We start from the raw sequence: 22,690 nt of genomic DNA, 5'->3' as shown, positions 1-22,690 counted from the left end.
CATCCTAATACCAATTAAAGTATTTTTGTTGTCAGCTTTGACATTGGTACAGGGAAGTACGAGCCATTGTGTGCAATCTTTAATTGCTTGGGGGGAGAGGGGAACATATTATAGCATGCTTGATGTTTTTGCTTTTTTGTTCATCATGTGTCTTAAGAGTGGTTGATATCTACGACTAACTGCACTAGCTGCAATAATTATTATGTTGTGTGCAATAACATGTCTACCTTTTCACTGCTCGTGTTTCAGGACATAAGCTAATGGTTATCAATTTAAAACAGGCAGAATTTCTTTCCTCTCCTTTGGAATACTGTTGCAAAATTAGGTGCATGATGAGATTGCCTTTGAAGCACCCTGCACTGGCGAATTGGAGAGGCAGGATACTACAGAAGATGGACTATTGATGGCAATTCCTCTCCAAAATTTTCCATTACAAGAGGAGAAAGACTTTAACTACTCTCTCTCCCGCCCCAGAAATGAAGGAGATGTGGCACTAAGTTTGGACAGTCTCTTCCTGCAACAAGTGATGCCTGGCACCAGGGCTGGAGCCTGCAGAATCCAATCCAAATCCCCATGCATCAGATCTGGCCAGTGTCTCTTCTCAGACTCAGCCTGGCAGCAGGGCTGAGAAGTCTCTCCCCAGCTACAGGAGCCAGACTTTGAGGGAAATCCAAAGAGCGGGCCTCCAGTCAGCAGAGCTGGGAGACAGATGTGAGGTGGGCCTTGTGGGCAGCAAGGCTGGGAAAACGCCCTGCATCTTTTGCCTGCTTTGCCCCGCCCCCCGAGGGGAGACGAGTTTGGCTCAGACAGGCAGGAGACGAGGGGTTGCGGCTACTGAGCATGCGCAGATCGCACGGGCATGCCCAGTGACAACGAGGGAGCCCAATCTGATGGGGAGCAGAGCCTGGCACTCGGCAACCTTCGGCGGTTTCCGTGGGGGCCCGGCCGCCATTTTCTCGTTGCCTCTCTCCTCTCGCTGCCCGCGCGGCTCCCTGCCCTGCTCGCCAGCGCTTTGTCTTGTTCGGCGATGGACGGGTGAGTAACTGGGCGGTGGGGGAGCGGGTGCCGCCGCCGCGCCTGCCGGTTTATTGTTGCCTTCCCGTCGGGGGCTGGGCGGAGCGGGGCTCGCTCCCCTGCCCGTGGGTGTCTGGGAGGAGCAGGGTTCCCAGCACACCCCACTGAATAATGGGGATTAGCTCCTGGATCCTCCCTGTGGGGCAGCTGGAGACCGACTGGGGCCCAGTGAGGATGGGGGCGGGAGGCGGGGGCGAGCCTCTGTATAACGCGGACTCAGATGCGTGGCTGGGGCGGGTCCGTTCCTGACTCACCCAGGGCTGTGTGAGCCGTTATTTGGCGCCCTGTTCATTCTGTGGCCCTGTAAATGGGGTGGGAGGGGGGTGTCCCCATTCCCCTCTCTCTTATCCCCTTCCCCTCGTTTGTGGGGTTAGGGGAAACGCTCTGAACAAGACCCCTGCTTTTTTTAGAGCTGGCCAGAGAGGAGGAGGAGGAGCAGCGGCAGGAGGAGGCAGATGTCAAGCTCTTTTGTTTTCAATAGCTGCTTAATAGGCCCCTGGCTTTTATTATTTAAGGTAGAAAGATGCCTTTGTGTATACTGGAGACAGGCAGCCAAAGCCCAAGTAGGGAATGGTTTGCAGGCGTCAACCATATGGGACAGCAAGGGCCTTCATTCGTGGCAGGGAGCTTGGGTGGGTAGTTATACACAAGGCCCTCTTTTCATTGGGGCTGGGAACCGTGGCTGGTGTTTATAGCTACTGTCAGCATAAACACTTGTACTTGTGCTGCATTTTACTGCTCCCATTTAATTTGCCTCCCTCTTTTGAGACCAATAAAACAATCTCTTGTGTTTGTGTGATAAAAGTATAACCTATTGGTAGTTTGATTTTAAAGTCTTTTTATGATTGCTTATCAACATAATGGTGGTATTACAAACTCTGTCTAAAAAGTTAATCCTTTGTGCTACCCGCACATTGAAACCTATGGAAGTGGCATGCTGTACTTACCACTTTTTGTTTTTAACATTTTATGATATTTGTGTTAATTCGGGTATCCTGGCTATATTCTCTTTTGGGTTGTTATAGTCTGCCTACCCAGGGCTAGATCCTGCAGATGGATCTAGGAGAGAGATCACTTGATCATTACCTGTTAGGTTCACTCCCTCTGGGGCACCTGGCATTGGCCACTGGGCTGGATGGCCCTTTGGTCGACCCAGTGTGGCCATTCATATGTTCTTATAAGAGCATGTCTGTGCTGTTGTTCCACATGGGTGTAGGGTGCCATTTGTAGGATCTAGCCTTCAATGTGCTCATCATTTTCAGTTCAGAAATAGTATTAATCACTTTCTGCCCTGAACTATTCTGTAAGGATCACTGTTAAAGAATGAACAAAAAGGTTCTCTTACGTACTACACCTGTCCTTAAATCCTCCTATTCTCACCCTATCCATTGTCCCACAAAGTTCAGAGACCCCCTCTTCAGACTTTCCGGCATTGGCCAAAATGGGTATCTGTCAGACTCTAGAAGGAGGAGGCTAGATGGATGTGTTTCCTCTCTGACTGTGGGACCTGTTTCCTCTCACTTCTTAAGTTCTGTGTCCAGACAGAGCTCCTTTGGGTAGTGTTCACTGACATCATGGACACCTTTTGTAGCTGTGGGCACTCTCAGGGATTCTCTGTTCAGTGTGCCTTCTGGATATCTTCTATTCTGAACCTTTGAGCCCACTCCCATTCCTGTTCTGTTTTTTGTTGACCCCTCTCCTCTTTTGAGGAGGTGGTCTTTGCTGTTTTAATAGGCAGAGCCACCAATGTTTTTAAATACTAAAGTTAATTAAAATATATTAAGAGTTGAGTTTTATGGGGAAATCATACTTATTTTGAGAGTCAATCTGTGGATTGAAAACTCGGGCATGTTTCTTACTGTTAAATCAGGTTTCTTGTTTTTTTTTTTTTTTTACAGCATTGTCACTGATGTTGCAGTTGGCGTGAAGGTAGGATGTGAATCTAGCTGATGATAAACTGGCAACCTGTTAATATGACATATGTTAATTCGTGGAGTTGAAGTGCACTGCAAGATTTTAATAAGTGATTGTCAGCTGACATTTTGTCATGGAAATATGCTTTAATAAACAGAAAACTTTAAGTTGGAAACTGACTAGAAATGAGAGAATCTGTTATAATTATCAAGACCAGTCAAGTGGGTGGTAGATTAATATAGTGATATATACTTATTCTAAAGATTATTCCAACAGATGTATTCTCTCAGAAATAATGTTTGGGCAACATTCTGTTCTCATTGCTGCATGTTGACCTTAAAAGCTGATTTTTCCCCCTCTCCCTACCTGCAAACAACTGCAGATGAGGTCAACAAGAATTGGATAGCTGTAATGGGAGCAGAATATGGGAATGAAGTTTTGAGCTGCAGATCTGAGAGCAGAAGTTCGCTGCGGTTTTTTGTTTTTACCTCCAAACTCCGATTTCCTCACTGGTACACTTCTTGTAACTGAAGAACTTTCATATAGTTAATTTCAGTTAGCCCTCTGATTCTTTCACTCTTGAAATGAATTTTGCATTCAGGAATCGGATCAATACTTCGTGGGAGCTGGATGCGACAACAATATAGTTAGCATGAAGGGAACAATGGCACAGGGCTAGCCTTGAACTCTACAGACAAATATGTTGCCACATGCACGATTTCTGAACAGATGAGAGTTTTCTAGTGTGTATATTGTTGAAGAGCATATTTGGAATTGTGGAGTGAACACAGCAACATTCTTTCATTATGAAGTAGACTCTTGAAAGTAGCACTCCATAAAATAAAGTTTCAGCTGTACTAGAAACAACTGAACTGCACAAGTTCAGCACTTTAACCCCTTTCGGTATCAGTCTCTTAGGAATGCCCTGAGTCATGAGTAATGAAATAATTCCTGTTTAATCATGTATTGTTTGAAAGGATCCTTTGTTTTACATTCTGGGTACTTAAAGGCAACACTTTCCTTCATTGTAAGACCATCACATTCTTAGAATTCTAAGTTGTTGTTCATGTTGATAAGTATAGCTGTTGATGTGACATGTTCAGAGCAAATTGAGGCCACTTATCTGAAGTGTGTTTTAAAATAAATGTGAAATTCCCTGATATCCATCTGCCTATGAAATTGTAAACATTTCAGTGAGGCTATTTATTTTGTTTATCTGATTGCGGAAGATGTAGTGTCATGAGCTTAAGCAAGATTGGCAAACTACAATAGTCATAAAGGGAGGAGCCTTTAGAGAACAAGCCTCAAAAATTAGGTCAGAGATCTAGAGTAATTTATATACAGGGAAATAGTCATGGGCACCTGATAGTGTTAAAGAGGCGTGCACCTCTTCTTCTTTTCTTTAAGATAGACTTTGTGGTATGTGTTTTTAAAGGGAAAAAGCATCTATTTGCACAGACAGGGAAAGTACAGAATAAGAGCTAGTCTTCGAAGAAAGCAATTACAAGCCAGTAAGCCTAACTTAAGGCAGATTGGTTGAAACTGTAGTAAAGAACAGAAATATAGATGAACCTGATATGGTGGGCAAGAGTTAACATGCCTTTTATAAGGGGAAATCATGCCTCAACAATGTATTAGAATTCTTTGAGGGGGTCAACAAGCATGTGGACAAGGGTGAACCAGTGGGTATAGTGTACTTGGACTTTCAGAAAGTCTTTGACAAAGTCTCCCACCAAAGGCTCTTAAGCAAACTAAGCAGTCATTGGATAAGAGGGAAGGTCCTTTCATGGATCAGAAACTGGCTGAAAGATGGAAAACCAATAGGAATAATGGTCAGTTTTCAGAATGGAGGGAGGTAAATAGTGGTGTCCCTGAGAGATCTGTACTGGGACCAGTGCTGGTCAAGATATTTGTAAATGATCTGGCAAAAGGGGTAAACAGTGAGGTGGCAAAGTTTGCAGATGATATAAAATTACTTAAAATAGTTAAGTCGAAAGCAGATTGCGAAGAGTTACAAAGGGATCTCACAAAACTGGGAGATCGGGCAACAAAATGGCCAATGAAATTCAGTGTTAATAAATGCGAAGTAATACGTATTGGAAAACATAATCCCAACTAAACATACAAAATGATGCGGCCTAAATTTAGCTGTTACCACTCAAGAAAGAGCTCTTGGAGTCATTGTGATTAGTTCTCTGAAAACATCAGCTTAATGTGCAACGGCAGTCAAAAAAGCTAACAACTTTAAGCACCATTATGAAAGGGATAGATAATAAATAAATATAATGCCACTATATAAATCCATGGTATGCCCACAGCTATTGTGTACAGTTCTGATCGCCCCATCTTGAAAAAGGTATCTTAGAAATGGAAAAGACAGAGAAGTTCCATACCCCAAAAATGATTGGGGTATGGAACAGCTTTCATATGAGGAAAGATTAAAAAGAATGGCACTGTTAGATCTTAGCTGCCTCTTTTTTAAGACTATAAAATCATGAATGGTGTAGAGAAAGTGAATAAGGAAGTTTTAATTACCCCTTCACAGAACACAAGAACCAGGGGTCACCCAATGAAATTGATAGGCAGCAGTTTTAAAACAAACAAAAGTAAGTAATTCTTCACACAACACACAGTCAGCCTTTGGAATTTGTTGCCAGGGGATGTTGTAAAGGCCAAAAGTATAACTGGCTTCAAAAAAGAATTAGATAAGTTCATAGAGGATAGACCCCTAACAGGCTATTTGCCGATATGGTCAGGGATGCAACCCCATTCTCTGGGTCTCCTTAAGCCTCTGACTGCCACAAACTGGATGACATGGGATGAATCACTCTATAATTGCCCTGTTCTATTCATTCCTTTTGAAGCAGGCATTCACCACTGTCAGAAGACAGGATACTGGGCTAGATAGACAATTGGTCTGATCCAATATGGCCATTCTTATATTCTTATAAGTGAGCCAGACTAAAGCTATGTTTACACTACAAATTTATGTTGACTTGAGTTACATCAGCATACAGCTGCTGTAGTTAGCACATCGCTTGTGCACGTGCATACTTGACTCCTTGTGCTGGCAGTGCGTGTATTCACTAGGAGTACTTGTGTCAATGCAGAGTACAGTGCACAATGGGTAGGCAATCTCACTGTGCAACTCGACACTATCCAGCTCGCTAATTTTTGGGGAGTTTTGGCAATGCATGATGGGGCCAAAATGAGTCGCATGCGTTGACTGGGAGCATGGGTCAATGTCCCAGTTTGCAACTGTCTCCATCCCATAATTGTATCTGTATCCCATAATTTTCGTGTCTTTTTTTCAAAATCCCACAAACCCGCTTGTCCCTCCTTGTTGTCTGCCATCTTAGACAGAAGCATGAAGCCTGCACAATTCTGTACTATTGTCAGGAGCACTTAAAGCACAGGGTTCACGATCCTGTAGTATTTGCATAGCCGCAAGAAGACCTGAATGGCGGTGTGGGGGGCATAACGATTCCTTGAAGGACAGATTGTCATGGGACATAGCAAGAATCAATTGAATGTTGTTGGCGGTATGCATGGAACAGATGGAGATGGCGGAACACCACTTCTGGACCTCAGAAACAAGCACTGACTGACTGGTGGGATCGCATCGTAATGCAGGTTTGGGATGATGAGCAGTGGCTGCAGAACTTTTGGATATACAAGGCCATGTGCCTGGATCTGTGTAGGGAGCTTACCCCAGCCCTTCAGCACAGGACACCAAAATGAGACCTGCACTGACAGTGGAGAAGTGAGTGGTGCTCACAAGTGTGGAAACTTGGGACACCAGATTGTTACCTGTCTGAAATCAATTTGGAGTCAGGAAATCCACCGCGGGGGCTGTTGTCATGCGAGTGTACAGAGTCTTGAAATGCCTCATGCTGTGCAGGATTGTGACTCTGCAATTTGCAGGACATACTGGATGGCTTTGCAGCTGTGGGGTTCTGAACTTTGGTGGAACAATAGATGGCATGCATATCCCTATTTTGGCACCAGACCATGTTGCCATTGAGTACATCAATAGAAAGGGCTACTTTTCTATGGTTATGCAAGCATAGGTGGATTAGTCGAGACGCTTCACCGACATCAGTGTTGGGTCCGGGAAGGTGCATGACACGTCTTTAAGGACGCAGGACTGTTCAGAAAGCTACAAGCATGGATTATTTTTCCTTTCTGACATATTGACACTGGCAATATTGAAATGCCGCCCCTTGCTCCCCTGTCTCATGAAGCCATAGACTGGTCACCTCGACAGCACCAAGAACGATTCAACTACTGGCTCAGCAGGTATTGTGACAGTTGACTGTGCATTTGGTCATTTGAAGGGTCGCTGGCTTTGCCTACTCACAAGATTGGACCTCAGGGAAAAAAATATCCCAATGTTTATAGCTGCCTGCTGCATAATATGTGTGAAGCAAAAGGGGAAAAGTTTCTGCCGGGATGGAGGGCAGAGGTGGAGTGGCTGTCTGCTGAATTTGAACAGGGCTATTAGAAGAGGTGAACACGGAGCTATACAGCTCAGGGAGGCTTTGAAAGGCAATTTTAACCGTGAGTGCAGTAATGTGTGGGGGTGTTGTATGCTCTATCTGGCCCCGCTCTTTTGTGGCCTGGTAGGAATTGTGTGGTGATTACTCTACATAGGAATGTAACATTGTCAGCTCACCTATTATTCTGGTTTGTGACTGATCCTCTGAGTTGTATGATACAGTGCAGTAACAGGTAATTGTTTGCTTTCTGAACTGCTGAGCACTCAGCAGCATATGTTGTGAATTAATAAAGATGAATTATGTTCCAAATAATAGAACTGTATTATGTAACAACATCAGTGCAAAAGAACCCCTGCGATTTTAAAACACATACATTGAAAATTTTAATAAAACTTTCTAAATTAATAGAACAGAACTTTCGAAGAGAAAGAACATTGATGTCCATTTCAGCTACCCCATATATCTACCAGGGCTTTTGCAAGTCTGTGTATGTGAAGTTGTGTTGTGTTTAATGACTCCCATGGCGGAGTGGTAGGGAGAGTGCATTGATCTTTGATGCCATGTGGAATGTTGGTGGGGGAGGAAGAGAGGGGTATAGGGAGATCCCAATATTGAGTTTTCAATGGGCTGCAGAGGGAGGCGAACTTGGGGTTGTTGAACCCGCAGGTCCACCAGAGTCTGTAGGATCTGTGTTTGCTGCCTGAGAAGCCCTATTATATTCTGGTACATCTCCCTCTCCTTTTTCCTGCTGGGACTCCTGGGCCTTTCTCCTTTACCAGTCTTTCCTTCTCTAGACTATCTGCAATGTTCATCCTCCAGGCCCTGTGCTCATGGTCCAATGCAGCGGGCTTGCAGGATCTCATTGAACATGTCATGGAATCATAGATCATAAGGTTAGAAGGGGCTCGCAAGGTCATCTAGTCTAATCTGCTGCCCAGATACAGGATTTGTTGAGTCGAAACTATCCAAGACAGGTGGCTATCCAACCTCCTTTTGAAAACCTCCAGTGAAGGAGCTTTCACAAGCTCCATTGGCAGTCTGTTCCATTGACCTACTGTTCTTACAGTTAGGAAGTTTTTCCTGAGATTTAATCTACATCTGCTGTGCTGTAATTTGAACCCATTGCCTCTTGTCCTAAGTTTTTCTCTTATCTTTTTTACGGCAGCCTTTCAAATATTTGAAGAATACTCTCATGTCCCCCTCTCCCCACCTCAGCCTCATCTTTTCCAAGCTAAACATACCCAGTTCCTTCAGCCTTTGCTCATATGGCTTGCTTTCCAGCCCTTTGATCATCTTTGATATATCTTTGTCATATGCCTCTGGATCTTCCCAGTTTCTCCATGTCCTTTCTATACATTGGTGACCAAAATTGGACACAGTACTCCAGCTGAGGCTTAACCAGTGCTGAATAGAATGGTACTATCACCTCCTGTGACTTGAGTACTATGCCTCTGGTAATGCAACCTAAAATTGCATTTGCTTCTTTTTGCAACAGCATCGTACTGTTGATTCATGTTGAGGTGGTGATCCACCACAGCTCCCAGATCCTGTTCAGCAGTGTTGCTGCCAAGCCAGTTATCCCCCATTCTGTATTTGTGCATTTAGTTTTTCTTCCCGAAGTGTAGCACCTTACATTTGGCTTTGTTGAATTTAATGTTGTTGTTTATAGCCCAGTTCTCCAATTTATTAAGATCCCTTTGAATTTTAGCTCTATCCTCCAAAGTGTTTGCAACTCTCCTGCTCCCAGCTTTGTGTCGTCTGCAAATTTGATCCGTATGCCCTTTATTCCTACATCCAGGTCATTTAACCAGTTATGTTTCTGCTTAATGGTAGTTTCACTGAGTTTGCATTTTTCCAGCTTACTTACCAGAATGTTATGTGGAACTGTGTCAAAAGCCTTGCTAAAGTCCATGTATATTATGTCCACTGCATTCCTCCTCTCCACCAAACCAGTTACCCTGTCAAAGAAGGAAATCAAATTAGTTTGGCATGATTTGTTCTTAGTAAATTCATGTTGGCTGCTAGTGATTACCCCTTCATCTACCGGGTATCTACAAATTAAGAGAGCCCCGCAAATTTACGTCTGTCTGCTTTGTATCTGTGGATATTGGCAGACCATTTTTGCGCATCACAGCTTGGATGCAGATACAAATTCTTTTATCTGCACAGGGCTCTCAGCACAGACTCACCCAAATGGAGCGGCTGTCACCCAGTCTGCAGGCTCCAGCTTGGCTCTCTGAATCATGCAGCAGCAGGCTGGGCATTCTGGGAGTTGTAGTCGCCAGCTTGCTTGGAAAGAGGAGGTGAACTACAACTCCCAGAAGGGAGTGAGCCGTGAGCCAAGTGCTATTTTGAAGCTGTGGTTGTTCTTTAAATGAGCAGGCGGCTATAGCTGCGTGCATTAGAGTATCCGCAACTGCGTGAGGGTCTCCGAGCCCTCTCCCCATGGGGAGGGCAGCACTACATAGAATTGTAGCCTCCCTGCCCACAGCAGGTACGGCAGGGGCGGAGCCTGTGGCAGGGCAGGAGGTCTCTGGGGAAGTGGTGCTGGGATGGGCGGTTGCGGGCTTGACACAGTCCTGTGTCATTGCTGCACAGTGACCTGTGGAGCTGTTTAGAGCCCTCAAGTCCCCAGCTATCCACGGACAATTTTTGCGGATCAGATGCAGATACACCTTTTTGTATCCACGCAGGGTTATGCAAATTGAATGTTTTATACATTGCTCTAGTAGCTTCCCAGGTATTGAGGTCAGGCTGACTGACCCCAGCTCCTCCTTTCTCCCCCTTTTTAAAGATGGGCATTGTGTTAGCGCTTCTCCCGTCTTCCAGGACCTCTCCTGTCATCCATGAGTTTGCGAATTTTGTCAGTGGCTTCGAGATTTCTTCAGCATCCTGAACTGAACCGCATCAGGCCCTGCTGACTTGCGTTCATTCAGATTAGTCAGAAGATCTGACGTATTGTTTACTTATCCTTATCTGCATCCCTTCCCCTTTACTGGCAATGATAACGTGACTGGACAACGAACAAAGTTATTGTGAGAAGACTGAAACAAAGTAGGCACTGAGCAGCTCCGCCTTCCTGTAATCTTCTGTTACCAGCTCACCACCTCCATTGAGCAGTAGGCCCACGCCATTCATGATCTTTCTTTTATTGTGTGACTTTATCTGTAGATCTCCTTCTTGTTGTCTCTCTCATTTCTTGCCGGCTATAACTCAGTCTTTGCCTTGGCTTTTCTGATTTTGTTCCTGTACGCGCTATTCCCATGTATACTTCCTTGGTGACATGCCCCTCCTTCCGTTTCCTGTATGTATCCCTTTTGGTTTTTCCATAGCTAAAAGGTTCCTGGTGTGGCCATATTGGCCTCCTGTGGCTCTTCTTATCTTTCCTCTGCATAGGAATAGCTTGATATTGAGCCACTAATATCTTGTAGGAATTGTCAGCCCCTTTTGACTCCTTTTCTTCCTAATTGGTCTTTCCATGGCACCTTGGCTATCATTTCTCTGAGTTGGTTGAAATCTGCCTTTCTGAAATCCAGTTTTGCTGTTCTCATGTCCTCCTTTCCTTAGGATCTTGAATTCTATGAAATCCTGATCACTTCCTTCCAAATTCCTGACCACCTTCATGTTCGCAACTGATTCATCCCTGTTGGTCAACACCAGATCAAAAATGGATGATTTCCTCACTGTTTCTTTAACTTTTTCAAATCAGAAAGTTGTTCCCTATACATGCTAAAAACTTGCAGGACATACTGTGTTTTGCTGTAATCGTCTTCTAACAGATATCAGGAAAGTTAAAATCCCCCATTAATACTAGCTCATCTCAGCTGATTTTGTTACCTGCTTGTAGGATGCCTCGTCCACTTCCTTCTCTTGATTTGGTGGTCTATAATAAACCCCCACCATAACATCGCTACTGTTCTTTTCCTTTTCTGTCCTCACCCAGAGACTCTCAGTAGGTCTGCAGCTCACTTCCTCTTGGACCTTAAAGCAAGTTTATGCATTCTTGATGTACAGTGCAACACCACCTCCATTTTTCCTATTCCTATCCTTCTGGGAAAAGCTATATCCCTCAGTGCTGGTACTCCAGTCATTGGAGTTGTTCCACCAAGTCTCTGTAATGCCAATTAAGTCCTAATTTTCTACATATACCATGACTTCCAGTTCATCCTGCTTATTCCCCATACTCCTTGTATTGGTATACAGACATTGAAGATATTTTGAAGACTGTCCTGTTGCTTTTCTTCTTGCCTTTTTAATGCAGTTGTGGTTTCTAGTCCCTTCTCCAGAATTTAGCCCCTTCCCCTTGACTTCATTAATTGAGCTTAGATGTGAATTGTCCAGTTTTTTGTCATCAGACCTAGTTTCAAGCTCTCCTTACTGGGTTAGCCAGACAATGTCCAAAGATGCTCTTCTCAGTGTTTGGTAGATGGAGCTCATCCTAGTACAGTAATCCTCTTTCCTGGAACGTCAGCTTACTGTCAAAGAAACGAAAACCTTCTCACCATTACCATACATAGCCATGCATTTACATTCATGATTTGACGGTCCCTGCCCAGGCCTTTTCCTTCCGGAGGGAGGATGGATGAGAACACCACTTGCATCCCAAACGCTTGTATCCTTCTTCCCAGAGTCATGTAGTGATCCACTCAAGGTCAGTCTTGGCAGTATTGTTGGTGCCCATGTGGATAAGTGGGAAGGGGTAGAGGTCTGAGGGCTTGATGAATCTCGGAAAACTCTCTGTCACATCCTGAATTCTAGTTCCAGGCAAGCAGCACACTTCTTAGGATTCCTGGTCTCAGACGACAGATAGATGACTCTCCCGCTTAGGAGGGAGTCCCTGACCACCCCGACTCTTCTCCTCCTCTTGAGGTTGGTGGTCACGGAACTCCCGTCCCTATGACAATGCATCCCATGCCTTCTGGTCAATGCGGTCTCCTGGAGCCTTCCCTCAGATGACTCTTCCAAGGCATTCTCAACAATAGTACCTGTGCAGAGAGCCTAAAAGCAGTTGTTTTTCCTCTATATGTGTTGGGGGTATACTGGCTCTCATTCTTCTACTGGAGGTCACACACTGGCAGTTTTCTTCCCTGTTCTTCAGTCCCCCCTGCACTGCTGTCGCCGATTCTTGGGCATACTGTGCTTGCAGTATCAAATCTTGACTTCTCTCCAGGAAGTCTTTATTTTCTCCGATACAATGCAGGGTCGATACTTTGGTCTCCAGTCCTTTAACCTTTTCTTGCAGTATGGAGACCAGCTTGCACTTTGTGCAGAAGGAAATCGCTTCTATCCTCTGGGAGAAAGACATATAGGACACATCCTGTGCAGCTGATCTCTCATAGCCCATATTTTTTTTCCTTGTAATGTATCAAGAGCCTCTTCAGATGATGTATTTACCAGGGTGGATTTGATTTAAATCACTAGTCAGGAAGACTCTATTTAATCATGGATTGCTATATAAAAGTGCATTCTTGTTAGTTGTTATAACCTTACTACATATTCTTCACAATTCAGAGATAGATGTAGGTTTCATTTTTAGAAGGTACACACTATACATTTTTAAAGTGATTTATTTTGAAAAATTTTCAGATTCGTTTTACAGCGATATCAAAAAATGAATGATTGGTTATTTCAATTACCAAAGGTAATTGAAGCAGTTTACCTCCCAATGACTTCGTAAATATTGATCTCCAGTTCAACAGGTTAATCATTAATATTTGGAGGATTTTCTTGCCATGCTGTATTGGGAAGAGAACATCACCAGACAGACATTTTAAATTGTTTTATTTAACTAAAACAAATATGTAACATTTTAACAAAACAAGCATATGAATTTTTGACCCTGGTATTGAGAATATTTGCAAGAAAATGATCTGGAGATAGTGTTTGTCCCATTCTTTTTTTTAATGCTTGTAATTTAACTCTGTCATTGGAAGGAACCGAGTGAGATCTTAAAGAGAGAAATATGCAAATTTCAACACTGTCAGCAATAAAACAGCTATTTCCCTGCATTTTGTTCAAGGCTGCAGAAATAGGCTTCAGGGTACTCCGCATGTGTTCAACATTTCTATTAAGCCCAATGTTGGGAACTTCGGCTGTGACTGTGAACAAAATAGTAAAAAAATAGATGGCACTAACTGTCCTCCGATAGGCCAGTTCTTGATATAGTATTCAAAACAGTCCACTACTGAGTTCCATCGCACATCTTGTGGGAGAGTTAGCTTGATTCCTCCCACTTTTTTCAGAACAGCTGCTGCAAAGTGGTTGTTATGAAAGTATTTTGCCCTTTCAACAACATTAGCCTTTATTTCTGGAACACTGAAGTCTTTTGCTAGGAGGTGCATCAAATGAGCACTGTAACCGTATGTTATTAGCTTGGGACTCTCTTCTAAATAATTTCTTCTCATCTTGGATACATCTGCAGCATTGTCTGTGACCAAGCTGCGTACTAGACAATTGAATTTTTTTTCACAGTTATAGCTTTTACTGCTACTTCTTGTAAGTATTTTGCTGTGTGTGCATTTCCTTATGTATTAATTGTTTCTGTAAGGAAGACATTCCCTTCTTCTGTCGTCACACAAGCACGTACAACAGGATCATTGTGGACATTGCTCCACCCATCAAGACTCAGGTTAACAGTTTTACTCTCTAGACCTTTTCCCTACTGCTCAATTTCTCTTTCATACACTTTATCCAGCAATTTGCCTGCAACATCTACTCTGTTGGGTGGATTGTATCCTGGTCTTAATGACTAAACCATGTTAACGAAGCGTGGGTTCTCAATCATGCGGAAAGGAGAGTTTGTTGCAGAAACAAACCAGGAGATTTTTTCATCAATTACCTCTTTTTGTAATCTGCTGGTTCTTATCACAAACTTATCTATGGTTGTTTCTGGAGATGATGGAGGTGGTTTTTTTTTTTTTTTCTTTTTGCTACAGGTGATATACTGTGGCTATGTGAAATACATGATGTGACTGAAACACTATCATTGGCAGATAACTCTGAAACTATAGAAAATGATGGTGATCTTGAAGGCGGATAGTCTTGAGAATCCTCTATGTTAAGGATGGATTCTCCGAAACAAAATAAGTCAATGCAGTTATTTAATTATTATTACCATACTGCTCATTTAGTATTACTCATTGCATTCACTGACACGCAGTACTACTTTAAAGGTGAAATTTTAGAAGGAAGTTCTGCCTATTTCAGCTATTTATTTTTTATCACCACTGCATCTAAAATGATAGTACCAGAGAGTAAGAACTATATTTTTTGCTCAAACATGAGAATTCAAGAATAGTCCAGAAGGAAGACAAGCAGTCCTTAAGAAAGAAGTATGAAATAAAAAAGTTTACCAACTTGAAGATCCTGCATGTTCAGATATGTTCCTTTCATCATCTTCAACGCAGCTTCCTCCTGAAAAGGAACACTTCTCGTGATGATGTTTCATTCGGGCAATCAGGCCTTGCATTTCTTTGGTGCACTGTTTGCATTTTGCACGCATGCCTGTCTTACCCACAGATAGAGGAACTTCATTAAAATATTCCCAAACTGGGTCTCTTTTTACAGCCTTCTGCCATTATAGGTTTTCCCTTCTAGTGAGAGAATGTATGGTAGATCTCAAATCAATGAAGACCTCAAGACTTCTGGAATGTGCTGCTCAAACAGTTTCACTTTTGTTTCTACTGCCTGTCCCTCCCTTCTCACATTTATCTCCAGACTTCTTGTCCAGATCTATTCTGTCCCCAACAATCTTCTATTCATTGAACTTTTTGGAAGGTCGCACTTTCTTAGAGAGAGGTAAGGGAGTGACTCTATGTACACAAATTTGCAGAGGGACAGTAGGGTTGAGGTCTGTTGTTTCTCACCTCTATATATTTATTTTAAAACGTTTTTGCTGTTAACAAGCATGTTATCTCTGGAAACACAAATCCACAGTTTGAGAACTGTAAAACTAAGCATCTCTGATGGTATCTTCTAGACTGAGCATTGAGTCCCATTGGGTAGATAGATTATTTAGGTTAATCTTTCTATACAGAAGCATCTGGAACCTCATAAAATTGGGTTCCTAATCCATGAACTATTGGAACTCATTTACAAAACTTTTCTTAAAAATTACATGAATGTATTGTCTCATACTATAGAATTAGAATTTATAATCCCTATTCCATGAGGAGATACATTATAGCTCAAAGATATTTTAATTAAAACTCTTTTTAGATTGGATTTTTTTGATAAGATGCTTTTTGAGGAAAAAAAACTATTTAAATACAAAAAAAATCAATTTTTTTTTAAAATCCATTGATTTTTATCCACCCTGAACATAAGAATGGCCATACTCGGTCAGACCAAAGGGCCATCCAGCCCAGTATCCTGTCTACCGACAGTGGCCAATGCCAGGTGCCCCAGATGGAGTGAACCTAACAGGTAATGATCAAGTGATCACTCTCCTGCCATCCATCTCCACCTTCTGACAAACAGAGGCAAGGGACATCATTCCTTACCCATCCTTTCTCTTTTAAACCGTTATAGTCCTAGCCTTCACAATCTCCTCAGGCAAGGAGTTCCACAGGTTGACTGTGCTCTGTGTGGCGAACTTCCTTTTATTTGTCTTAAACATGCTACCCATTAATTTAATTTGGTGGCCCCTAGTTCTTATATTATGGGAACAAGGAAATAACTTTTCCTTATTCACTTTCTCCACACCACTCATGATTTTATATACCTCTATCGTATTCCCCCTTAGTCTCCTCTTTTCCAGGCTGAAAAGTCCTAATCTATTTAATCTGTCCTCATATGGGACCCGTTCCAAACCCCTAATCATTTTAGTTGCCCTTCTCTGAAACTTTTCTAATGCCAGTTTCTCTTTTTTGAGATGAGGAGACCACATCTGTACATAGTATTCAAGATGTGTGTGTACCATGGATTTATATAAGGGCAATAAGATATTCTCAGTCTTATTCTCTATCCCTTTTTTAATGATTCCTAACATCCCGTTTGCTTTTTTGACTGCCGCTGCACACTGCATGGACGTCTTCAGAGAACTATCCACGATAACTCCAAGATCTCTTTACCGATTAGTTGTAGCTAAATTAGCCCCCATCATATTGTATGTTTACTTGGGGTTATTTTTTCCAGTGTGCATTACTTTACATTTATCCACATTAAATTTCATTTGCCATTTGCTGCCCAATCACTTAGTTTTGTGAGATCTTTTTGAAGTTCTTCACAGTCTGCTTTGGTCTTGATGATCTTGAGCAGTTTAGTATCATCTACAAACTTTGCTACCTCACTGTTTACCCCTTTCTCCAGATCATTTATTAATAAGGTGAATAGGATTGGTCCTAGGACTGATCCTGGTGGAACACCAGTAGTTACTGCTCTCCATTCTGAAAATTTACCATTTATTCCTACCATTTGTTCCCTGACTTTTAACCAGTTCTCAGTCCACGGAAGGATCTTCCCTCTTATCCCATGACAACTTAATTTATGTAATAGCCTTTGGTGATGGATCTTGTCAAAGGCTTTCTGGAAACCTAAGCACACTGTGTCCACTGGATTCCCCTTGTTCACATGTTTTGTTGACCCCCTCAAAGAACTTTAATAGATTACTAAGACATGATCTCCCTTTACAGAAACCATGTTGACTTTTGCGCAACAATTTATATTCTTCTATGTGTCTGACAATTTTATTCTTTACTGTTGTTTCAACTAATTTGCCCGGTATTGACTCACTGGTCTGTAATTTCCAGGATCACCTCTAGAGCCCTTTTTAAACATTAGCTGTATTCCAGTCATTGGGTACAGAAGCTGATTTAAAGAACAGGTTACAAATCATAGTTAATAATTCTGCAGTTTCACATTTGAGTTCTTTCAGAACTCTTGGGTAAATGCCATCTGATCCGTGTGACTTGTTACTATTAAGTTTCTCAATGAATTCCAAAACCACCTCTAATGACACTTCAATCTGTGACAATTCCTCAGATTTGTCATCTACAAAGGATGGCTCAGGTTTGGGAATCTCCCTCACATCCTCAGCCATGAAGACTGAAACAAAGAATTCATTTAGTTTCTCCGCAATGACTTAGTTGTTTTTAAGTGCTCCTTTTGTATCTCTATCATCCAGGGGCCCCACTGGTTGTTTAGCAGGCTTCCTGCTTCTGATGTACTTAAAAAACTTTTTTTTACTACCTTTTGAGTTTTTGGCTAGCTGTTCTTCAAACTCCTTTTTGGCTTTTCCAGTTACATTTTTACACTTCATTTGGCATTGTTTATGCTCCTTTCTATTTACCTCATTAGAATTTGACTTCTACTTTTTTAAAAAGATGCCTTTTTATCTCTCATTGCTTCTTTTACAGGTTGTTAAGCCACTGTGGCTCTTTTTTTAGTTCTTTTACTGTGTTTTTGAATTTGGGTTATACATTTAAGTTGAGCCTCTATTATGGTGTCTTTGAAAAGTGCCCATGCAGCTTGCAGGGATTTCACTCTAGTCACTGTACTTTTTTAATTTCTGTTTAAATACCCTCCACATTTTTGCATAGTTCCCCTTTCTGAAATCAAATGCCACAGTGTTGGGCTGCTGAGGTGTTCTTCCCACCATAGGAATGTTAATTGTTATATTATGGTTCCTATTTCCAAGCGGTCCTGTTATAGTTACCTCTTGGACCAGATCCTGCACTCCACTGAGGACTAGGTCATGAATTGCCTCTCCTCTTGTGGGTTCCTGCACCAGCTGCTCCAAGAAGCAGTCATTTAAAGTATCAAGAAATTTTGTCTCTGCATTTCGTCCTGAGGTGACATGTACCCAGTCAATATGGGGATAATTGAAATCCCCCACTATTATTGAGTTCTTTATTTTGATAGCGTCTCTAATCTCCCTTATCATTTCATCGTCACTATCACTGTTCTGGTCAGGTGGTTGATTAATAAGAATATAACAGTAGGGATCTATTAGAGCATGGAATTGCTATCCATAGAGATTCTATAGAGCGTGTGGATTTATTTAAGATTTTTACTTAATTTGATTCTACATTTTTCTACTTCCCGGTATTTACTGTTCCCAGAAGCCTGAAAGGCAAAAAATCTGTGGGCTCTCTCCCTAAGTGAACTCACAGGCAAACTCCTGTTTGCTTCTCCTCACTAGGTTGGCAACTGGCTGCCTTTTTATAAGTCTGCTGGCTCAAAGCATGTTGCCTAGGCTTGAAGCCTCACCTGGTTCACACTTGAGTCAACTACTTAGGACTCACCAGGAACAAAGCTCTCCAAAGTCACACTTTTCGAACAAACAAGCATGCAGTCAAGCAGTCCCTACAGTTAGCACTAAGCAAACATAGTCAAACAAATGGTCACAGCAGACAGACACTCAAATACTCACCCCACCAGCTGACAACACAGCCCCACTAATGCAGTATCTACCTCAAGAGCACTGACCATAGTTCCTCTTGGATGGTTCCCAGGCAATTTTCCTGCTTGCTGTTCATCCTGAGTCCTCTTCTCTCTTCTGCTTATCTGGCTCAAGCGCTCCATGGGTGTGGACAAGACTACCCTGAAGGGCACAGCTGCAGATAAAACACTTGGATGTACCATTGTCTGTGTAGTCACGATGGAAAGCAAAATTTAAGATGCAAAACTCACTCCCTTTGCTCTCCTAAAGTTTTAGGCACTATATTCTCAGTTCTGCTTGGGATTGTTTGTGCACCATGCCAGTCACAGCACCAGTTGTAGTGAGTAGGCTCCGCCCCCTGTGCCCTCGCTGGAGTTTGGGGAAATGAGGAAGGAATTATTCGGTTGCATGAATCTAGAGGTATAGTGTAATGACACTGAATACTGGTACTGTTTTCCACAGGCCGTGGTGGCTTTAGCTCAGGAGTGGGAAAATATTTTGGCCTGAAGGCCTCATCTGTGTATGGAAATTGTATGGTGGGCCATGAATGCTCACGAAATTGGGGTTGGGGTACAGGAGGGGGTGAGGACTCTGGCTGGGGGTGCAGACTTTGGGGTAGGGCTGGGGATGAGGGGGTTGGAGGTGCAGGAGGGGGATCAGGGTTGGGACTGAGGGGTTCGGAGGGTGGGAGAGGGACCAGGGCAGGGGGTTGGGGCCCGGGAGGAGGTCAAGGGTACAGGCTCTGGGCGACGCTTACCTCAAGCAGCTCCTGGAAGCAGCGACATGTCCTCCTTCTGGCTCCTATGCGGAGGTGTTGGCAGACGGCTCTGCGCGCTGCCCCATCCGCAGACACTGCCCCTGCAGCTACCACTGGCTGTGGTTCCAGCCATTGGGAGCTGCGGGCGCGGCGCTTGGGGTGGGGGCAGCATGCAGAGCCCCCTGGCTGTCCCTACACATAGGAGCCGTAGGGAGGACACATCGCTGCTTCCGGGAACTGCACAGAGCAAGACCCAGACCCCGCTCCCCGGCGGGTGCTCGAGGGCCGAATTAAAACAGCTGATGGGCCGTAGTTTACACACCTGTTTTAGCTGATATCTCACTCCTGAGGGTAGCGCAATCAAATATTTTAATTTTATCTCCTTGAAGAAATTATGATGTCTATATACATTGTATATTTATATATAACCTATGCATCTAATTCTACAAGTGTAAGTTTTAAAAATGGATACGTCAGAAATTTCTATTTCACCTGGCTTCTTTATAACCAACATTCATATAGCTTAACTATTATATATTTCATACCTGAGAAAGTACTGCTATTCTTCTCATTACAAATTTTCCATTTCTCTGAACTGTATATATTTGATTAGCCAAGATTTTAAAAATGCAGCCTGCCCAAAACCATGGATTAAGGTATTGTCTTCTGGACACAAATGATGACTTTTACCTAGCTGAACAGTAGTGAGTGTTGGGTGAGAGAGTTAGGGCCCTAATTGAACTAATTAAAGGAAAGACTGACAACCTCTGTGCTCTTTAGGAGAATGAAAGTCTTGGGGAAAACATCAAGCTGGAGTGGAGGGAAATGAGCCCATCGTTGAGTCTCTACTTGTAGATGATGAATGGAATCCTCAGTGTGAGTGGATACATCTTCTGGGGGAGGAAACCCCAGTTATTAGGAAGAGCTAGTAGTAGTGGGAGATTTGATTATTAGAAATATAGATAGATGGGTTTATGATGATTGGGAGTCTGCAAGGTGAATTGCCTGCAGAGTGTGAAGGTTGTGGACCTTTTGAGCCAATTTAGATGTAGTTGCGTGAAGTGATGGGGAGGAACTGGTGGTCGTTGTACATGTAAGTACCAGTGACACAGGAAAAGGTAGGAAAGAGGTCCCGAAAGCTAAATTTGGGCTGCTAGGAAAGAGATTAAAGTACAAGACCTCCATGGTGGCATTTTCTGAGATGCTTCCAGCTCCGTGTGCAAGGTCAGTTAGGCAGCCAGAACTGTGGGATCTCAGTGTGTGGATGAGATGTTGGTGTTTGAAGGAGGGATTTAGGTTTATTAGGAACTGGAGACCTTTTGCGAAAGGAGGAGCCTATCCTGGAAGGATGGGCTCCACCTAAACCAAAAGGGAACCAGATTGCTGGCAAGTAAAATTAAAAAGGTCGTAGAGGAGTTTAGAAACTAAGAGCTGGGTGAAAGCTGACAGGTGTGGAGAAGCACATAGTTCAGAAAGAGACATCCCATAGATGGAGTATTTATTAAAGGGGATACCCTATATCTTAGTAAGGAGTAGGGGATAGAAGCTGATAAAGTACGGGTAGGAACTGAAGGAAAACGGTCAAATGAAAGAGTTCCCTTCAGTTACATCACATGAAGGCAGACAACTAAAAACTAAAAAACTTAGCTAAAAACTTAGACAGCTAGAAAAATACTTAGCTAGAAATCTAAAAACTTAGATGCGTGAACTTGAGTGCCTGGTGTTAAATGAAGATATTGGTATCATAGGAATCACAGAAACTTCGTGAAATGATGATAAACAATGGCACAGGGTAATACCAGGGTACAGAATAAATAGGAATGACAGTAGGTCGCACTGGGGGGAGGAGGCGAGAGGAGAGGTGGCACTGTATATGAAAGAAAGCATAGAATCAAATAAAGTAAAAGTTTCATTAATTCAAGATAGTACCATAGAATCTATATGGGTAGAATTTCCATTCTTGAATAACTACAGTATAGCAATAGGAATACCGCTTGATCGTGATGATGATTGTGAAATGGTCAGGGAGATTAGCAGTTACAAAAACAGAAAACCCAATAATAATGGAGGAGTTCAACTATCCTCATACTGACTGGGTAAATGTCACCTCAGGATGGAATGCAGAGAAATTGCTAGTCCCCATTAATGACTGCTACCTGGGGCAGCTACTTCTGGAACCCACAAGGAGAGAGGCAGTTTGTGATTTAGTCTTAAGCGGAGCACAGGATCTAGTCCAACTGGTCAATATAGCCGAACTGCTCAGTAGTAGCTACCATAATATAATTAAATTTCACATCCTTGTAGGGGGAAAATACCAGTGAAACCCACCACAGTAGCATTTTAAGTTCAAAAAGGGGGACTACACAAAAATGAGAGAGCTAGTTAAATTGAAATTAAAAGGAACAGTTGTGAGTGAAATGCTTGCATGGAAACTATTTAAAACACCATAGCAGAGACCCAGACAAAATGTATATCCCAAATTAAAAAAATAAAATAATAAAATACAGTAAGAGGACCATGGTTAAACAACAAAGAAGCAGTTAGATGGAAAAAGACATACTTTAAAATTTCCTATTGAGGAAAACACAAACTATGGCAAGTCAAGTGTAAATGTAGAATGAGGCAGGACAAAAAAAGAATTTGAAGAGCAATTAGCAAAAAACACAAACTAACAGCATACATTTTTTTTTTAAAGTACATCAGAAGCAGGAAGCCTGTCAAACATATCAGTGGGGCAACTGGATGATTGAGGTGCTAACGGTGCACTCAAGCAAGACCAGGCCATCACAGAGAAGCTGAATGAATTTTTTGCATCCGTCTTCATTGCAGAGGATGTAAGGGAGATTCCCACACCTGAGTCATTCTTTTTAGGTAGCATATCTGAGGAACTGTCCCAGATTGAGGTTGTCAGTAGAGGAGATTTTGGAACAAATTGCTAAATTGAGCAGTAATAAGTTACCAGGACTAGATGGTACTCACCCAAGAGTTCTGAAGGAGCTCAGTTCTGCAATTTCATATCTAACAGCTGTGGTATATAACCTGTCGCTTAAATCAGCACATTCAAAC

At 42.6% G+C, this 22,690-nt stretch overlaps 1 protein-coding gene across 6 annotated transcripts in view; it reads left to right on the top strand.

Annotated features, from left to right (window-relative positions):
• The first annotated feature begins 844 nt into the window (after window positions 1–844).
• PTBP2 (polypyrimidine tract binding protein 2) overlaps window positions 845–22,690 on the top strand; it is an 89,113-nt gene continuing 67,267 nt past the window's right edge. For 4 of the 6 annotated variants that reach the window (XM_073356969.1, XM_073356968.1, XM_073356967.1 and 1 more), the window contains exons 1-2: window positions 845–1,035; window positions 2,973–3,003. In XM_073356969.1, the coding sequence (XP_073213070.1) occupies window positions 860–1,035; window positions 2,973–3,003 (207 nt within the window). In that variant the 5' untranslated portion in view covers window positions 845–859. The remainder of the gene's footprint in view (window positions 1,036–2,972; window positions 3,004–22,690) is intronic. The other 2 variants (XM_073356971.1, XM_073356970.1) reach the window with 2 other exon arrangements.

The sequence above is a fragment of the Lepidochelys kempii genome, chromosome 8 (genome assembly GCF_965140265.1).
Source record: "Lepidochelys kempii isolate rLepKem1 chromosome 8, rLepKem1.hap2, whole genome shotgun sequence".
NCBI classification, from domain to species: Eukaryota; Metazoa; Chordata; order Testudines; family Cheloniidae; genus Lepidochelys; species Lepidochelys kempii.
The sequence above is the reverse complement of the archived record's forward strand: the minus strand, read 5'-3'. Positions and strand labels throughout refer to the sequence as shown.